Source organism: Rattus rattus, chromosome 4, assembly GCF_011064425.1.
Source record: "Rattus rattus isolate New Zealand chromosome 4, Rrattus_CSIRO_v1, whole genome shotgun sequence".
In the NCBI taxonomy this organism is placed as follows: domain Eukaryota; kingdom Metazoa; phylum Chordata; class Mammalia; order Rodentia; family Muridae; genus Rattus; species Rattus rattus.
This window is the reverse complement of record NC_046157.1, coordinates 146,231,272-146,245,237: the sequence shown is the minus strand read 5'-3', so window position 1 is coordinate 146,245,237 and position 13,966 is coordinate 146,231,272. Positions and strand designations below refer to the sequence as shown.

The following is a 13,966-nucleotide window of genomic DNA, read 5'->3' as shown; positions in this document are numbered from 1 at the left end:
TATAGAAGAAGGGGAGGGGGATGAGATAGGGGGCATATGCCCAGGAAACTGGGAAAGGAATAACATTTGAAAGGTAAATAAAAAATATCCAATTAAAAAAAAAAAGGAAGGGTGTGTGTTCTAGGGACTTTAGAAACCAGAATAAAGACAATCTACACTCATAGTAGAACAACTCAGCAATCTCTCTAAATGATGTCCATGCTCTCACCCTTATCAATGCTTCTCATAGTAATAACCTCTAAAATAATTTTTAGAAAAAGAAAAAACTATACTCAATGGCATTGGCTTGGTAGTGTGTGTGTGTGTGTGTGTGTGTGTGGTGTGTGTGTGTGGTGTGTGTGGTATGTGTGTTGTGTGTTTGTGTGAGTGTGTGTATGAATGAGTATGTGTCAGTGTTCGTGTGAGTGAGTGTATGACAGTGTGTGAATGTTTGTGTGAGTGTGTGTGAGTGTGTGTGTGTGAGTGTGTGAGTGTGTGTGAGAGTGTGTGAGTGTGTGAGTGAGTGTGTGTATGAGTGTGTGTGTATGTGTGTGTGTGTAGTGTGTGTGTGTGAGTGTGTGTGTGTAGTGTGTGTGCGTGTGTGTGTCCTTTTTAGGAGTCAGTTTGATGTCTATGAAGTAAAGGGGCTAATAATAATATAATGATAAAAATATCAAACATTAATGTTTATGGTCAAACTTAGTACTTTTTAAAACTACAGTTAGTTAATTAATTAGATTTACATTCTGAGTGCAGTTCCCCTCTCCTCTCCACCCAGTCCTTCCTTCTCCCATCTCTCTCCTGCCCCAACATCTATCCACTCCTCCTATATTTCTTTTCAGAAAAGGAGAGGTCTCCCCTGGATATCAACCAGCCCTGGCATATCAGTAAGACACATTTTCTCTTATTGAGACTAGACAAGGCATCCCAGTAGGAGGAAAGGGCCCCAAAGACAGGCAACAGAGTCAGAGACAGCCCCTGCTCCCCATTAGGAGTCCCATATGAAGACCAACTACACAACTGTAATATGGTAAGAGGGCCTTGGTCAGTCTCATGCATGCTCCCTGGTTGGCAGTCCAGTCTCTGTGAGGCCCTATAGGTCCAAGGTTAGTTGATTCTATAGTTTTCTTTTGGTGTCCTTGACTCCTCTGGCTCCTACAATCCTCCCTCCCCTTCTTCCACAGGATTCCTCAAGCTCCACCTGATGTTTGACTCTCTGCATCTGTTTCCAGATGCTGGAGGAAGCCTCCCTGATGGCACTTATGCTAGGTTTCTGTCTGCAAGAATAGCAAAATATCAGCAATGTCAGCGGTGGGCTCCATGTTGGCTTGATTGTGTGTGTGTGTGTGTGTGTGTGTGTGTGTGTGTGTGTGTGTGTGTGTGTATGTGTGTGTGTCTTTAGGACCCAGTGTGAGGTCTATGAAGTAGAGGGAAGAATAACAATATAATGATGAAAATATTAATGAATGCTTTTAAGTGAAGAGCAGTACTTTAAAAAGCATCTCATTTATCTTTATAAAAAGCAACCTAGATAGGGATTATTATTAAACTATAATTCAGGGAATAGACATGGATTGGTTAGGACACTAGCCCAAGGATACCATAGTAATTTAACTGTAGTATCTGAAAACAATTTAAGATGCTGAGAATTACTAATGAAAAGTGAGTGGCTTTGACATGGCAGTCCCCTCTTTTGACATCTACAATTCACCAGGGCTCTCTGAGACCTTATTTAACCTCGAATATGCCAAGATTCTGTGATACTGCCATGAAGTCACGGAGTGGCCACTTGTCTTCAATTTTCAAAGCAAGATCCATTTTCACCACTGCCCTGGTCTTGCAGGGTGAAGAAAACCATGTATGTTATGCTCTGAATGCCTCAGAGGAAGGCTCCAGAGAATGGAGGGGCTGCCTAGTACCCATGGAGGCTGTGCTTCCCTGCTGAGGCAGAGGCCCACTCCAGCTACATTCCTCTCCAAAGCTGCATCTTGCTGTGCGAGAAATGTGCAGGCAAAGCAGAAAGCCTCCTGCTCTTGCCAGGAGTGTAACAATTACCTACCTAAGAACTGGGGACGCCTGGGGCTGGAGGTAGTGGGTTTCTTGAGTTCCAGTTTATAGGCCTAAAGATTCTGTTCACTTTATCCCCTTAACCCTCACAGCAGGTACTGAGGAAGAAGCAAGGGGCAAGAACAGCCCCAGGATGAGTGTCTGCAGCTTCCGTAGTGCAGCATAAGCAGGACATACAGCCTAATCATGTCCTGTGCCTCGTTAGGTCCTTCCATGCCAGCTCCCTGTTCTGCCAATCAGGAACCCAAGTGGGAGGGACCATTTGTGCTGGCTCTTGGGCTCTCCCCACAGCCCCAGTCAATCTTTTGGAGATGAAACAGATCAAGTCATCCTGACCCAAGAAAGTTCTGGGTCCTCAAGAGGAACAGAAATGTCAAACCAAGGAAGGTTCTGGGCACTAACAGGCCCTCCTCCTCCATTTTGCCCATAGCAGCCCTGAACTCTCCTGATCTCTGGCCCTGCATTAATCATAGAGAAACCTTAGGGCAGAAGCCCTGTCTTCATCATCTTGTCTGACTGGGGAAAGTCACTTTACATGCCAGCATCACATCTCCACTTTAAAAATGATAGGGCTGGGGCTGGAGAGATGGCTCAATGGTTAAGAGCACTGCCTTCTCTTCTAGAGGTCCTGAGTTCAAATCTCAGCAACCACATGGTGGCTCATAACCATCTGTAGTGAGACCCAATGCCCTCTCCTGGTGTGTCTGAAGACAGCTATAGTGTACTTATATATAATAAATAAATCTTTAAAAAGTGATAGAGCTAATCACTGAGCATGATGGGCACATAGCTTTAATCTCAGTACTAGGGAGGCAGAGGCCAGAAAATCTCTAGGAGTTTGAGACCAGTCTAGCCTATCTACATAGAGAGCTATAAGCTGCTTATCTATCTAAAAATAAATAAATAAATAAATAAATAAATAAAAATGAATGAATGAATGAATGAATGAATGAAAAGCTAGAGCTGAGGCTGGCAAGATGGCCCGGGGTAAAGGTGCTTGCTATGCTATGTGCCTGCAATGTGATCTGAGTTCACATTGTGGAAAGAGAGAACTGACTCCCAAGACTTATCTCTGACCTCCATATGTATCATATGGCATGAACACAGACAGACAGACACTCGGAGGACAGAGCTAGATGAGAACAGTCTGACCCCAGGGACCAGGTGGCCTATGATTCTGGGGACTGCATTGACAGAACTGTCTTGCATGGCTTCAGGAAGATCTGCATAAGCTGTTCTCATCCTACACATCTTACTGGACGGGCTAACTTCTCCTAAGTTGTCTCTCAGGCTGTGGTCACGCACGTCTTTAATCCCGGCACCTGGGAGGCAGAAGCAGATGGATATCTGAGTTCAATCAAGGTCAGCCTGATCTACACAGCAAGTTCTAGGGCAGGTAGGGCTACACAGAAACCCTGTCTCAAAAGAAACAAAAGAAGTTATAACGCTCTACCTACCTCCCAGCCACACCCAAGTCTCTTCCTTTCCCCACGACTCGAGTGCATACCTATGGCTAAGGAGTAGAGGATACAGTGAATGCTACCAGGACTCTCAGCAGTCCTGGAAAGGTGGCAGGGCTGACCCGATTGTGGGGGTCTGAAAATAGTACTCAAACGCCTTCTCCATGCCTGCCATTGCAGAGGTCACAGAGATCCTCTTACATTGTGTCATGTTCACAGAGTGGAGTTGAAGCATGAGACAGGACTGAGAAGTTTTAGGACTCTTTTTTTTTTCTTTCTTTTTTTTTCGGGACTGGGGACCGAAAGTTTTAGGACTCTTAACATGACTTGAATAAATGTGTTTTCCTATAAGAAAGGGCTCCCTTCACACACAGAACACAGGCTCCGTTACCACTGCAGCCCTTTGCCCATGCTCTCTGACTAAACACTCCAGTGTCCTCCATTCGTGGCTCCCTACCACACCTGCCTTTGAGCCACAAGGTTCTTACGCCCTCCCCAGTCTCCCACCCGTCTTCCAACCCAGCTCCCAGCTGATCTTGGCCTTGACTCACTGGTGCTGACTCAACAAAGAAAAGCAGACCCCTCAGGCAGCTGGACAGTGGACCAGGGCCAGAGCCTGCAGGAGTGGGCAAGAAGGCAGGCCAGAGGCGGGGAATCCATCAATCAGCTTGTCACCAAGCCTTTGCTGAGCCCCCCTGAAGACTTGGTCCCAAGCCGAGTTGCACAATGGGGGTCCAGAGAAAGAGGGAAAAGAGACAGGAACCTTCATTTTGTCCTGTAGCAGTTTAGGAGCTTGAGTTTGCGCTCCTTGTGTTTGGAGACCACGAAGCAGTGTCGCCTTGCCCACTGTCACATGCTGAAGGAAAAAGCCAGGTCTAGTGTGCCATGTGTGCAGGGGAAGTGAGACGGCAGCACCAAGGAGGTCTTGAAGCTGCATTTCCAAAGCTTTGGCCAGTCATCTTAGCTGTTTCTAGAGAGGGGAGAGGGATGAATGGAAACTGGTGACTTTAAAACTCCGAATCATCATTAGCCTCCAAGCTCCTCCCTCACAAGCCTGCTTGGTATGGGGCAGGCACTGCCTTTTGAGTCAAAGCACTGTGTTTCTAGATGTCCCTCCCAAAATGAACCTGCAATTTCTTTAAAAAAAAAAATATTTATTTTATGTATATGAGTGCTCTATCTACGTGTACACATGCATTTCAGAAGAGGGCATCTGATCTCATTACAGATGGTTGTGAGCCACTATGCGGTTAATGGGAATTGAACTCAGGACATTTGGAAGAGCAGCCAGTACTCCTAACCGCTAAGCCATCTCTCCAGACACAGCAATGTTTTTTAAAGATTTATTTTTTAAGTGAGAGTTTTGCTTGTACCTAAGTTCATGTGTGCAATGTAGCACACATCCTATCACAGTATTAATTTTATATTCTCATTAGAGTTGGAGCTACAGGCTGTTATGAACCACCATGTGAGTGTTGGGAATCAAACCCAGGTCCTTTGGAAGAGCAGCCAGTGCTGTTAATCTCCAAGCCACCTTTGAAGCACAAGAAAGTAGTTTTTAAACGCTATTTGCACACAAAAAGCAGGCAAAGGGTCTTAGGGGATGAGAGTACCAGGACCTGGCATGAGGAAGGCTGAGTTTGGAATCCTAAAGCCCTAGAGTTTGGAATCCTCACACTTCTTACCATCTGCACGGCTGATTCATGTTGCTCAGTCATTCGGCTCCTGGAGAGAAAGGGCAGCAGCCTCGCTGGCCTTTGGGAGGAAGGCCACTCTCATCAGGGAAATGATACCTGTGCACTGAGCAAAGTTAGAGCCGGGAGAAAGAGCTGACCCAAAGATCCCCACAGGGAAGCACACTCATCCTTCCAAGTCCCCTGAGACTTACAAGGGCTCCCCCTGCTGTTCACATAGCTATGTTCCTTTTGCCTGCCCTTAGCTTGCCCCTGGGTTAATCAGCAGAATCCTGGCGGCTGTTTAACAGTATCTCAGGATAGTGGCACTTTCCCTCCACCCTGTGGTAGGCTTTTAGTGTTACATCATCATCACTTGCTAAGACTGGCCTCCAACCATCAGAATCCCTCACCAGATACCACTCTGCAATTTGGTCTCTTTATCTATGGAGAACAAAGCTTTTCTGTTGCCCAAGCTAGTAAACAGGGAGACGAAGTTGAAGCACATAACTCCTGGATGAAGTCCATTCTTTCCCCATTCAGTGACTCTCTTTTTAAGTGGAATCTATAAAATGGGGAAAGAATCCCATCAGGTGCTTGGGTTTGGAGCAAGGAAAAGAGGAAAATGTGTGGGAGTAAAGGAAACTCGATGGCAGAAAGGCCTTACTTATACTAGCTAAAATTCAATGACACACAGAGTGCGTGGCTCCAGCATGGGTGATGTGTACGAAGTAAATAGGCCATGATAGCAGATGGGGCTCAAGGCATGAGGAGCCCTATGAGTGTGCCTCCAGTTACCCCAGGCTGGAAAGTTCTGAGTATTAAACTGATGTATGTAGCTCAAACCCTGGACCACACTAAGTGGATGTGTCAGGTATTTCTAAGCCCTGCCTCTGAAGCTAACTGAACCGTAGCATTATAGAGCAGAGCACGATTTCCAGTTAAAAGCACAATTGCTCAGTTGGAAGAGAGGTATAAATCACTTAAAGAGCGGCGTGTAGTGGAGTTTGCTTATAACTCAGCACTCAAGAGGGCTGAGAGGCAGGAAGATCAAAGTCCCAGGCCAGTCTAGTCTACAAAAGGAGAGCCTGTGCAGCAGCCACTGCCACGATCCTAGGAAGTACACACACATACCCAACTGAACGACCACAGAACCTGGAACATCAAAAGACAGACTCAATGAACTCCAATAAATCAGTAAGTGCTGGCCTTAACAAGTGGGTACATTTCATGCATGCACATGCACCTACAAAAAGAGCAGAAACAGCCTGTCTCCACTGCCACAGAGCCTACCACTAACCACCCAGTTCCCCAGCATCACTGACCTCTTAGCACCCTTTTTGGGCCAGGATTTTGCTTAGCTCTCCCACTCTGCCTTTGTTTGCACTTCTCTAAGCTACAAAACCCAGAGTATGACAGAATAATTAAAGCACCCCTTCTGTACTGATATTTTTAAAAGAAAAAAAATTCTGATGATCCTAAACACAAGGTCAGAGATGTGGACACCTTGATTTGAAACTACTGACACAATCTTAGTCCATTTTTTATTTTTACAGTGCATTTTCACTGCAAAAATTTTTAGAACTTTTAAATTCTTCGAGGTTTTTTTTTTCCTAACTAGAAGCTCTAGAAAACATCTTTTTTTTTTTTTTTTTTTTTTTGGTTTTTTTTCGGAGCTGGGGACCAAACCCAGGGCCTTGCACTTCCTAGGCAAGCGCTCTACCACTGAGCTAAATCCCCAACCCCCCTAGAAAACATCTTAACTGTGTATTGGTGAGGCATTTGTCTCAGACAGCCTATGACTATTAACTCCTCTAGGTTTAATTCTTTACCATAGTCAGCTTGGTTACATTCTGACATTGTGGAAATTTAAGAACTTAGCACTAATCTCCAACTCTACAAATGCTAACCACCTTGAATGCATTTGTGAGGATTCTACCTTACCTCTGAATTCTAGAATGCTACATCCTTTCCTGCTTACTGTGGCACCCTCCAGTGTTCTATATGATGCTTGCAGTCAACACATGACATTTTTATGCTTTGCTCAAAGTAACATCTGAAGTATTTTTGTTATTAAAGATAGACTCCCAAAGAATTTGTGTAAAATGTCCAGGTTCCAAGGTCAAAGTATACCATGTAAAGATACTGCCAACTGTACCATGACATGCTAAGAGGGTAATTTCTAAAGTCAGTTTACAAAATAAATTATGGACACATTGACATACAAGCAGTAATTAGTCTTTCCCTGTTAAACTTTTAGGCATGCCTCACCATCTAAGACCAACAAATGAAACAAAATAAAGTGGAAAGTCACAAAGCTGAGGGTGGCTCCAGCCTGGCCTGGGACAAACTTCCCACAGTGAGTGCTTGTGACGGCCAACTTCAAGTGTGGAAACAGTCTCAGGACTTTGCTTTGGCTTGGCAGAGATAGTGGAGAAATCTGCTCCTAAGCTGGGCACGTTGGCACAGACCTTTAAATATCAGCACTCAGGAGGCAGAAGCAAGCAGACCTCTGAGTTTAAGAACAGCCTGGGCAAAGAAACCCTCTCCCAGTTTGCTGGCTGGCCTTGTTCTTTGGGTCTTTAATTTGCTCCCAGGAGAACTTTCAGAGACTTGAATGCCTACTCCTCTGTGCTTCAGGTCTTATCTGTACCTGGAAATATTGCTAATGGTGAGGTGTCTGAAGATGGGACCACCCCAACTATGTTTTATTTTCTATTTTTCTGTATCTATATCTTTTTTTTTTGGAGCTGGGGACTGAACCCAGGGCCTTGCACTTGCTAGGCAAGCGCTCTACCACTGAGCTAAATCTCCAACCCCTGTATCTATATCTTAATGTGTCCTTATGGCGCATCATTTACTTTTAGTTCTTTATTCAATTTATACTTTATGTCACAGCTCACCCATCTTTAGTTTTTAAACATTTATTCTGTTATACATTAATATGCACATAGGTATACACAGTACCCACCTTAACTGTGTTCTACTTAACCCACTGGCTGGGATTTGAACCCAAGACCTCGCCCATGCCAGGTACACTCTACCACTGAGCTCTTCCCCATCTTGTGATCCAGAGCTTCTAATTCTTCTTACACTGTTCTTGCAATGATTACTGGAGATTATGACATTTGCTTTGTAATTAGACCCCTTCCTGAATACTAGAACCTTAGAACTTACTAGCATTCACCTTCCAAACCTACATGTTATCATTTCCATGCATCCTGTTACCCTCCAAAGTTATTGCTATCACTTTGAGAAAGGATCTATGTAGCCTCGGTTATCCCAGAACTCCCTATGTAGACAAGGCTGGCCTTGAACTTAAGAGATCCGCCTGTATCTGCCTCCCAATAGCTAAGTGACACTATGTCAAGCCTATTTTTAAGAAAAAAAAAAACATTTTTAGACTTATTGGGAATGGGATCTCTTATGTGCCATAGTGTGCATAAGGCAGGCATAGGACATCTTAAGGGGTCTGTTCTTTTAATCTACTACATGGGTTCCAGAGATCAAACTCTGGTCCATCAAGCTTTGCCCAAGTTAAGCCATCAACCTGGCCCCATTCTCATTCAATATCTACTTTTGGCTGACTTTCATTACTAACTAGATCCTCTAGGGCCTCAGTGAACTGTTTTTTGTGAGCTATGGAAATATGCCTGTCTATTTTGTTGTTGGAAACTTTTAGCCAGGAGATTGTCTGCCTCAGGTAGACTGGACCAGTAGGTTCCTTGGTTCTCTGGCTTCTTAGCAGGTTCATCACCACTGGTAGAATGCTGTCACAGGAGACACCACCTAGTGGGAACTGTAGACTTAAGAGCAGCTACTCAAGAAGCAGTAATTAGATATGACCCCAACTTTGCTCTGCTAATGGCTGCTGCCACCTCCCCACTTACTGAACCCTGTGTACAACTGCAGAACACAGGTTCAAGATTACGTTATGAATTACAATACTTACTGTTCATACAAAATATAAAAGTATGCTTCAATCACAAAAACAAAGGCTTTTACTATTTATCCAACAATCCTTAACATCCAATTATCTTTGGCTGATTATATTGTATTAGAATGTTTGAGTTTAAAAACTGATGAGTATTGTCTCAAGTTTCATTTTAAGAAATTAAATGAATTTTCAGCTATAATTAGAACAATTTCCCAAGCAGACATTTCTGCCATTTTTTTTACCATTGGCATTCTATTCTCAACATTGCCAATCATAAAGTTAGAGCAATTCTGACAGTTGTTCTGCTCCTGTGGCACCACAAAGATTTCACATGTACTCAGCAGATCTGTAGTCAAGTCTCTAAACTGCCACGTAGGTCTCAGGCTTCTACCTAGAGCTGTCTCATCTGGCCTAAGACATAATTCTTTTGTTCTTTTTTTTTTTTTTTTTTTTTTTTTGGAGCTGGGAACCGAACAGGGCCTTGCGCTTCCTAGGCAAGCGCCTACCACTGAGCTAAATCCCCAACCCAAGACATAATTTTTTAGGTGAAAATAAACATCTGATTTGCTTTTGTTTTTTGTAAATGATAAAACCACAATCATCAATAAATGATTTGTATACCTCCTTCATAGTCTCACATACCTAGAGCCGCATAAAAATTTCTCTGGCAGGAATCGCCCAAAGTCAGAGATAAGGATTGAAAATAAGCTCTCTTCTAAATACTTGCACAACACCAAAGGCTCAGAAACCTTGTGATGGAAACAAGAGAAATGTCAAGTGGAAATGCTCAGCACAGGAAAGGGCAGGTAGGGTCTACGTCAACCTAATATAATTCAAAAGGCAGGACCCTAACTTCCAGCCTAGTCTCCCCCACTTTCACACTTGTGGCTTCATCATCCACTGGATTGTCACAAAATATAAAACAGCTATGAGTCTTGGCTCTGGAGCCTAAGGCCAAAATTCAAACACATCTCTGTAACTTATAAATTACACATATTTCTTAGGGGGCTGGAAAAATGGTTTAGCAGTTAAAGAGCACTGGCTCTTCTCCCAGAGGATACAAGCTTGATTTTCTAGCACCACAACTCTAACTCCAGTTGGGGGGTTGGACCTGGACACCAGGCATAGTGATGCAGACACACATGAAAAACAATCCCCCCAAAGCCCACACTTCTTATCACAACACATATTCCCACCCAAAACGAACTGCTTACTTGAAATTGAAAGCTATGACTGCTATAGGCCTAGTGAGAGCTGAACCCGCATGAGGATTGAGAGAAAGTGTCTAGGCAGACCTGGAGCACAGTAAGAGGAACAGCATAAACCGTAGAGTGTCAGGAGGCAAGTGCCTGATATGCAAGACAGGGATGAGCCCACAGGCCAGCCTTTACCTTAAGGAAAATCACATCAGCTGCTTTAAATCACTGCATGGACTTGGATTGCATAAAAGACCAAAAGCAATTTGGTACCTCCCAAGGAGTCTGGTTGCTTAGACATGGCTGATCAAAGTACAACTGGCAAATTTGGCAGTTAACGATCTGTATAAGACTTTGGAAAGGCTAGCCATAAATCTAATCATAAATAAAATTCTAAGTTTGTCAGAAAACCCTGATTTCTGTTACTTCCTCTATATTTTGTTCCCTATATATTATTGTTCATACAAATCTTTGTATAAACTAAATACTCTAGTTTCAGTTTGCTGACAATGTGTAGCAAACCAAGTCTGTCTAGTAAGCAAACATAACTGTCTAGTATGTTTTACAACCTTAGCAACATTTTATGAAGTATATTTCTGAAAAACTAAAATCTTAAGCCAGATGTAACGGCACACAACTGCACTTGGAAGGAGAACCAGGCACTCAAGGCCAGCCAGGGTTACACAGTATGTCTTGAAACAAAAATTTCTTTCCAAAGTTTAAAATACAACATACATCAAAATGTTATAATTAACCACAAACAAGGCAAAAATGTTCTGTAAATTAGCCCATTTATTGCAGACCAGGCAAGTCTCAGAAGGTAGGCGTCTACTGGTCCTTCAGTTCCTTCAGTCTTCTGATGGCAGACTTCACTGTGACTGCAGAAGTGGTACTGTTAAGAGAAACCATTTCCAACGTAACTGTGCATGTTAACATACAACACCCAAGTAAACCTGTACACTGGCCCCTTGATTTTTCTCCTGGAAGAAATTATTCGGAGAGTCTCCTTCACCACCATGCTGCAGAGAATCTTACCTAACAAGACCTCTGATGTCACACTGGCATGTCGCACCCTTTAAAAACCATGACTTGGGGCACTTTCACTCCTGATTTCTCAAATATTGAAAAAGGAGGCAGACCCAGACGCCACATGATCTTAAGGTGCTTTCCTTTGTAGACAGGATAGCAGAGGCCAATGTCAACAGTTTCTAAGCCTACACTCCAAAACCAAGCAGCCAGTCAGCCCATACACTGCATGTTTGAATAGCCAGTCACCTATCAGGACAACTCACCCCTGCTTCTATCCTTTTGCTATCCTTGTGCACTCAAGGTGTTTTTTTTTTTTCTTTTTCTTTTTTTCGGAGCTGGGGACCAAACCCAGGGCCTTGCGCTCGCTAGGCAAGCGCTCTACCACTGAGCTAAATCCCCAACCCCTCAAGGTGTTCTTAGACACATCCAGTGTTTTCAACACCAAGACTTCAGTAAACACTGGAACCCACACGTTCAACTTCTTAGCCACTAGCCACACTCAAGAGCAGCTGTTGGTTAATTTGGAAATGCTAAAGCTCTTAAGAACAAAGCAAACGGGTTGGGGATTTAGCTCAGTGGTAGAGCGTTTGCCTAGTGAGCGCAAGGCCCTGGGTTCGGTCCCCAGCTACGGGAAAAAAAAAAAAAAGAGCAAAGCAAACAATGACAGACAGGAGGCTTCAACTCAGCATCTCACCTGGTTCTGTCAGAGTCACAGCACTAAATATGCCCAAATAGCCTCAAATCTTTCTACCAACCTCATTAACTTGCAGTGTTCAAGTTCAGTACAAACGCCAATGGACTTAGACAAACCATAATTTTCCAGTTCCAAAGACCCTGGTTGACTGTACAATTCAAAGGAATAGGAGAATCTCCATTTTAATGTAGAGAAACCATAACCTTGTTTTTTGAGACAGGGTTTCACTCTGCAGCCCTGACAAACCCAAAAGCATATTTGCTTTACCAATCATAAAACTGAAACTAGTCCAACATGTGCCAGACCTGGAACACGGGCTGTGCGGTCCGCAGACTTTCCTACACCACAAAGAAAAGCACTCACTTGTAGGTCCAGGCCCCGCCGGCCACTGTTTTCATGCAGGAACCACAATGCCAGATGCCAACGGCTCGTCTCTTCATCTTGGTCTGTAAGTATTAAAAAAAAAAATCTTGTTATGAAATATATAAAACATAAATCCCTGAGGCTTCCAGAGCATAAACTATGCAAAAGCCAGCTTATCCACATGGAAAACAGTTAAGTTCTAGTAACCCAAGCAGGATTTTACAGGCTACACAAACCTCCTGTGGGCTGGTACAGACTTGTTAACACAGCTATCATTTCCTACGAATAGTCGTTCAGGATACTGCCCTTTCCCTCTCCAAACCATTCATCCTTAAGTTCCTTAGTAATTCCACGTAAACAACGAATGCTTCACAAAAAGCAACCCCAAACCCTCGTTATCTCACACTGGGCCAGCGGCTTCCCAACAGTCTTGGCTCACGAGCAATCGCACCCTTCTCCCCAACCGGTGGCGACCTACCTTGCCACAGAAGGAGCAAGTGTACTTGGCGTGCTGGCTGATTTCAATCTTTTTCACCATTTTCCGGAGGGAGGCACCATAGCGGGTCCCGTATTTCCCAACGATCCCGACCTTCTTGGTGCGTTTAGCCTGAGGACAGAGAAACAAATGGACCAGTGACATTTAGCGACAGGAAGCCAGTTTGTGCACGCCAACACGCCGCTAAACACAAACTCGGCTGGAACCTAGTTCCCCTCAAGCTCAGCCACCAAGAAAAGCATGCACCGGGAGCGCAAAGCTCCGGAGCGGCGCTGGGCCAAGTCCCATCGAGCCGCCTCCGGCAGCGTACGGAACCCGAGACAACACGAGGGTCCCGACAGCAGACAGGACACCGGACCGCACAGACTACCCGAGGGGAGTGAGGGCGGGAAGCCGGAGAGAACGACAGATGCAGATGGATAGCGACTTCCAAAGCAGTTACGCAGAAACTCACCATGTCGCCGGAACCGAAGCCCAAGCCCGAAGAGGAAGAGACGCAATGGGCATGCGCGGTTTTAGACCGGCGAGCGGAAGTGACGTAAGCATCCTCTCTAGGACGCGAACTCGGTGTTTTAGAGGTCTATTCGCTGTCCCCTGGCGGTACGCTGGGGAATGTTTAAATGCTCAGAAGTCGTTCACAAGCTGGAAGCCCACCCTTCTTAGATTACACATACACCAAAGTTCTGCAGAACAGGTGTGATTTCTTCCGTTCTGTTCGCGAGGTTTTAGGTGACTTTCCTTTAAGTATTTAAAGCATAATGTTTGTGACTAAGTCTCACTGCCTTCCCACTATATTATATTTCTGAAATTCGTCAGGCCCGGTGCCAGATGCTGACCATAGTAAAAACCTAGGATCCGCTCCTAGGCCAAGTTTCAGTTCAGCTGGGAGACAGTCATATTCGTCACAATTACGAAATCTCACAAAGTGTTGCTGATCAGAGTTCTGGGGATAAGGTAAGGAAGAGGGTCTACCTGAACTCAAAACCCTAGAGCGGTGGTTCTCAACCCCTTTCTGATCGAGCCACCCTTTCACAGGGAATCACATAAGACCATTAGAAAACACAGATATTTA

The 13,966-nt window shown here is 44.4% G+C and overlaps 1 protein-coding gene across 2 annotated transcripts; it reads right to left on the bottom strand.

The window, feature by feature from the left end:
- Nucleotides 1-11,084: 11,084 nt before the first annotated feature.
- On the bottom strand, nucleotides 11,085-13,427 carry Rpl37a (ribosomal protein L37a). 2 transcript variants are annotated; one of them, XM_032901321.1, is made up of 4 exons: nucleotides 13,349-13,427; nucleotides 12,877-13,005; nucleotides 12,399-12,481; nucleotides 11,085-11,204 (listed from the first exon to the last, which is right to left on the bottom strand). In XM_032901321.1, exons 1-4 carry the CDS (start codon nucleotides 13,349-13,351, stop codon nucleotides 11,141-11,143), a joined length of 279 nt encoding a protein of 92 aa, XP_032757212.1. In that variant the 5' UTR covers nucleotides 13,352-13,427; the 3' UTR covers nucleotides 11,085-11,140. The 2 variants fall into 2 exon arrangements, with proteins under 2 accessions (XP_032757212.1, XP_032757211.1); XM_032901320.1 differs by lacking the exon at nucleotides 13,349-13,427 and having other exon boundaries at nucleotides 12,877-13,300.
- Nucleotides 13,428-13,966: the final 539 nt, after the last annotated feature.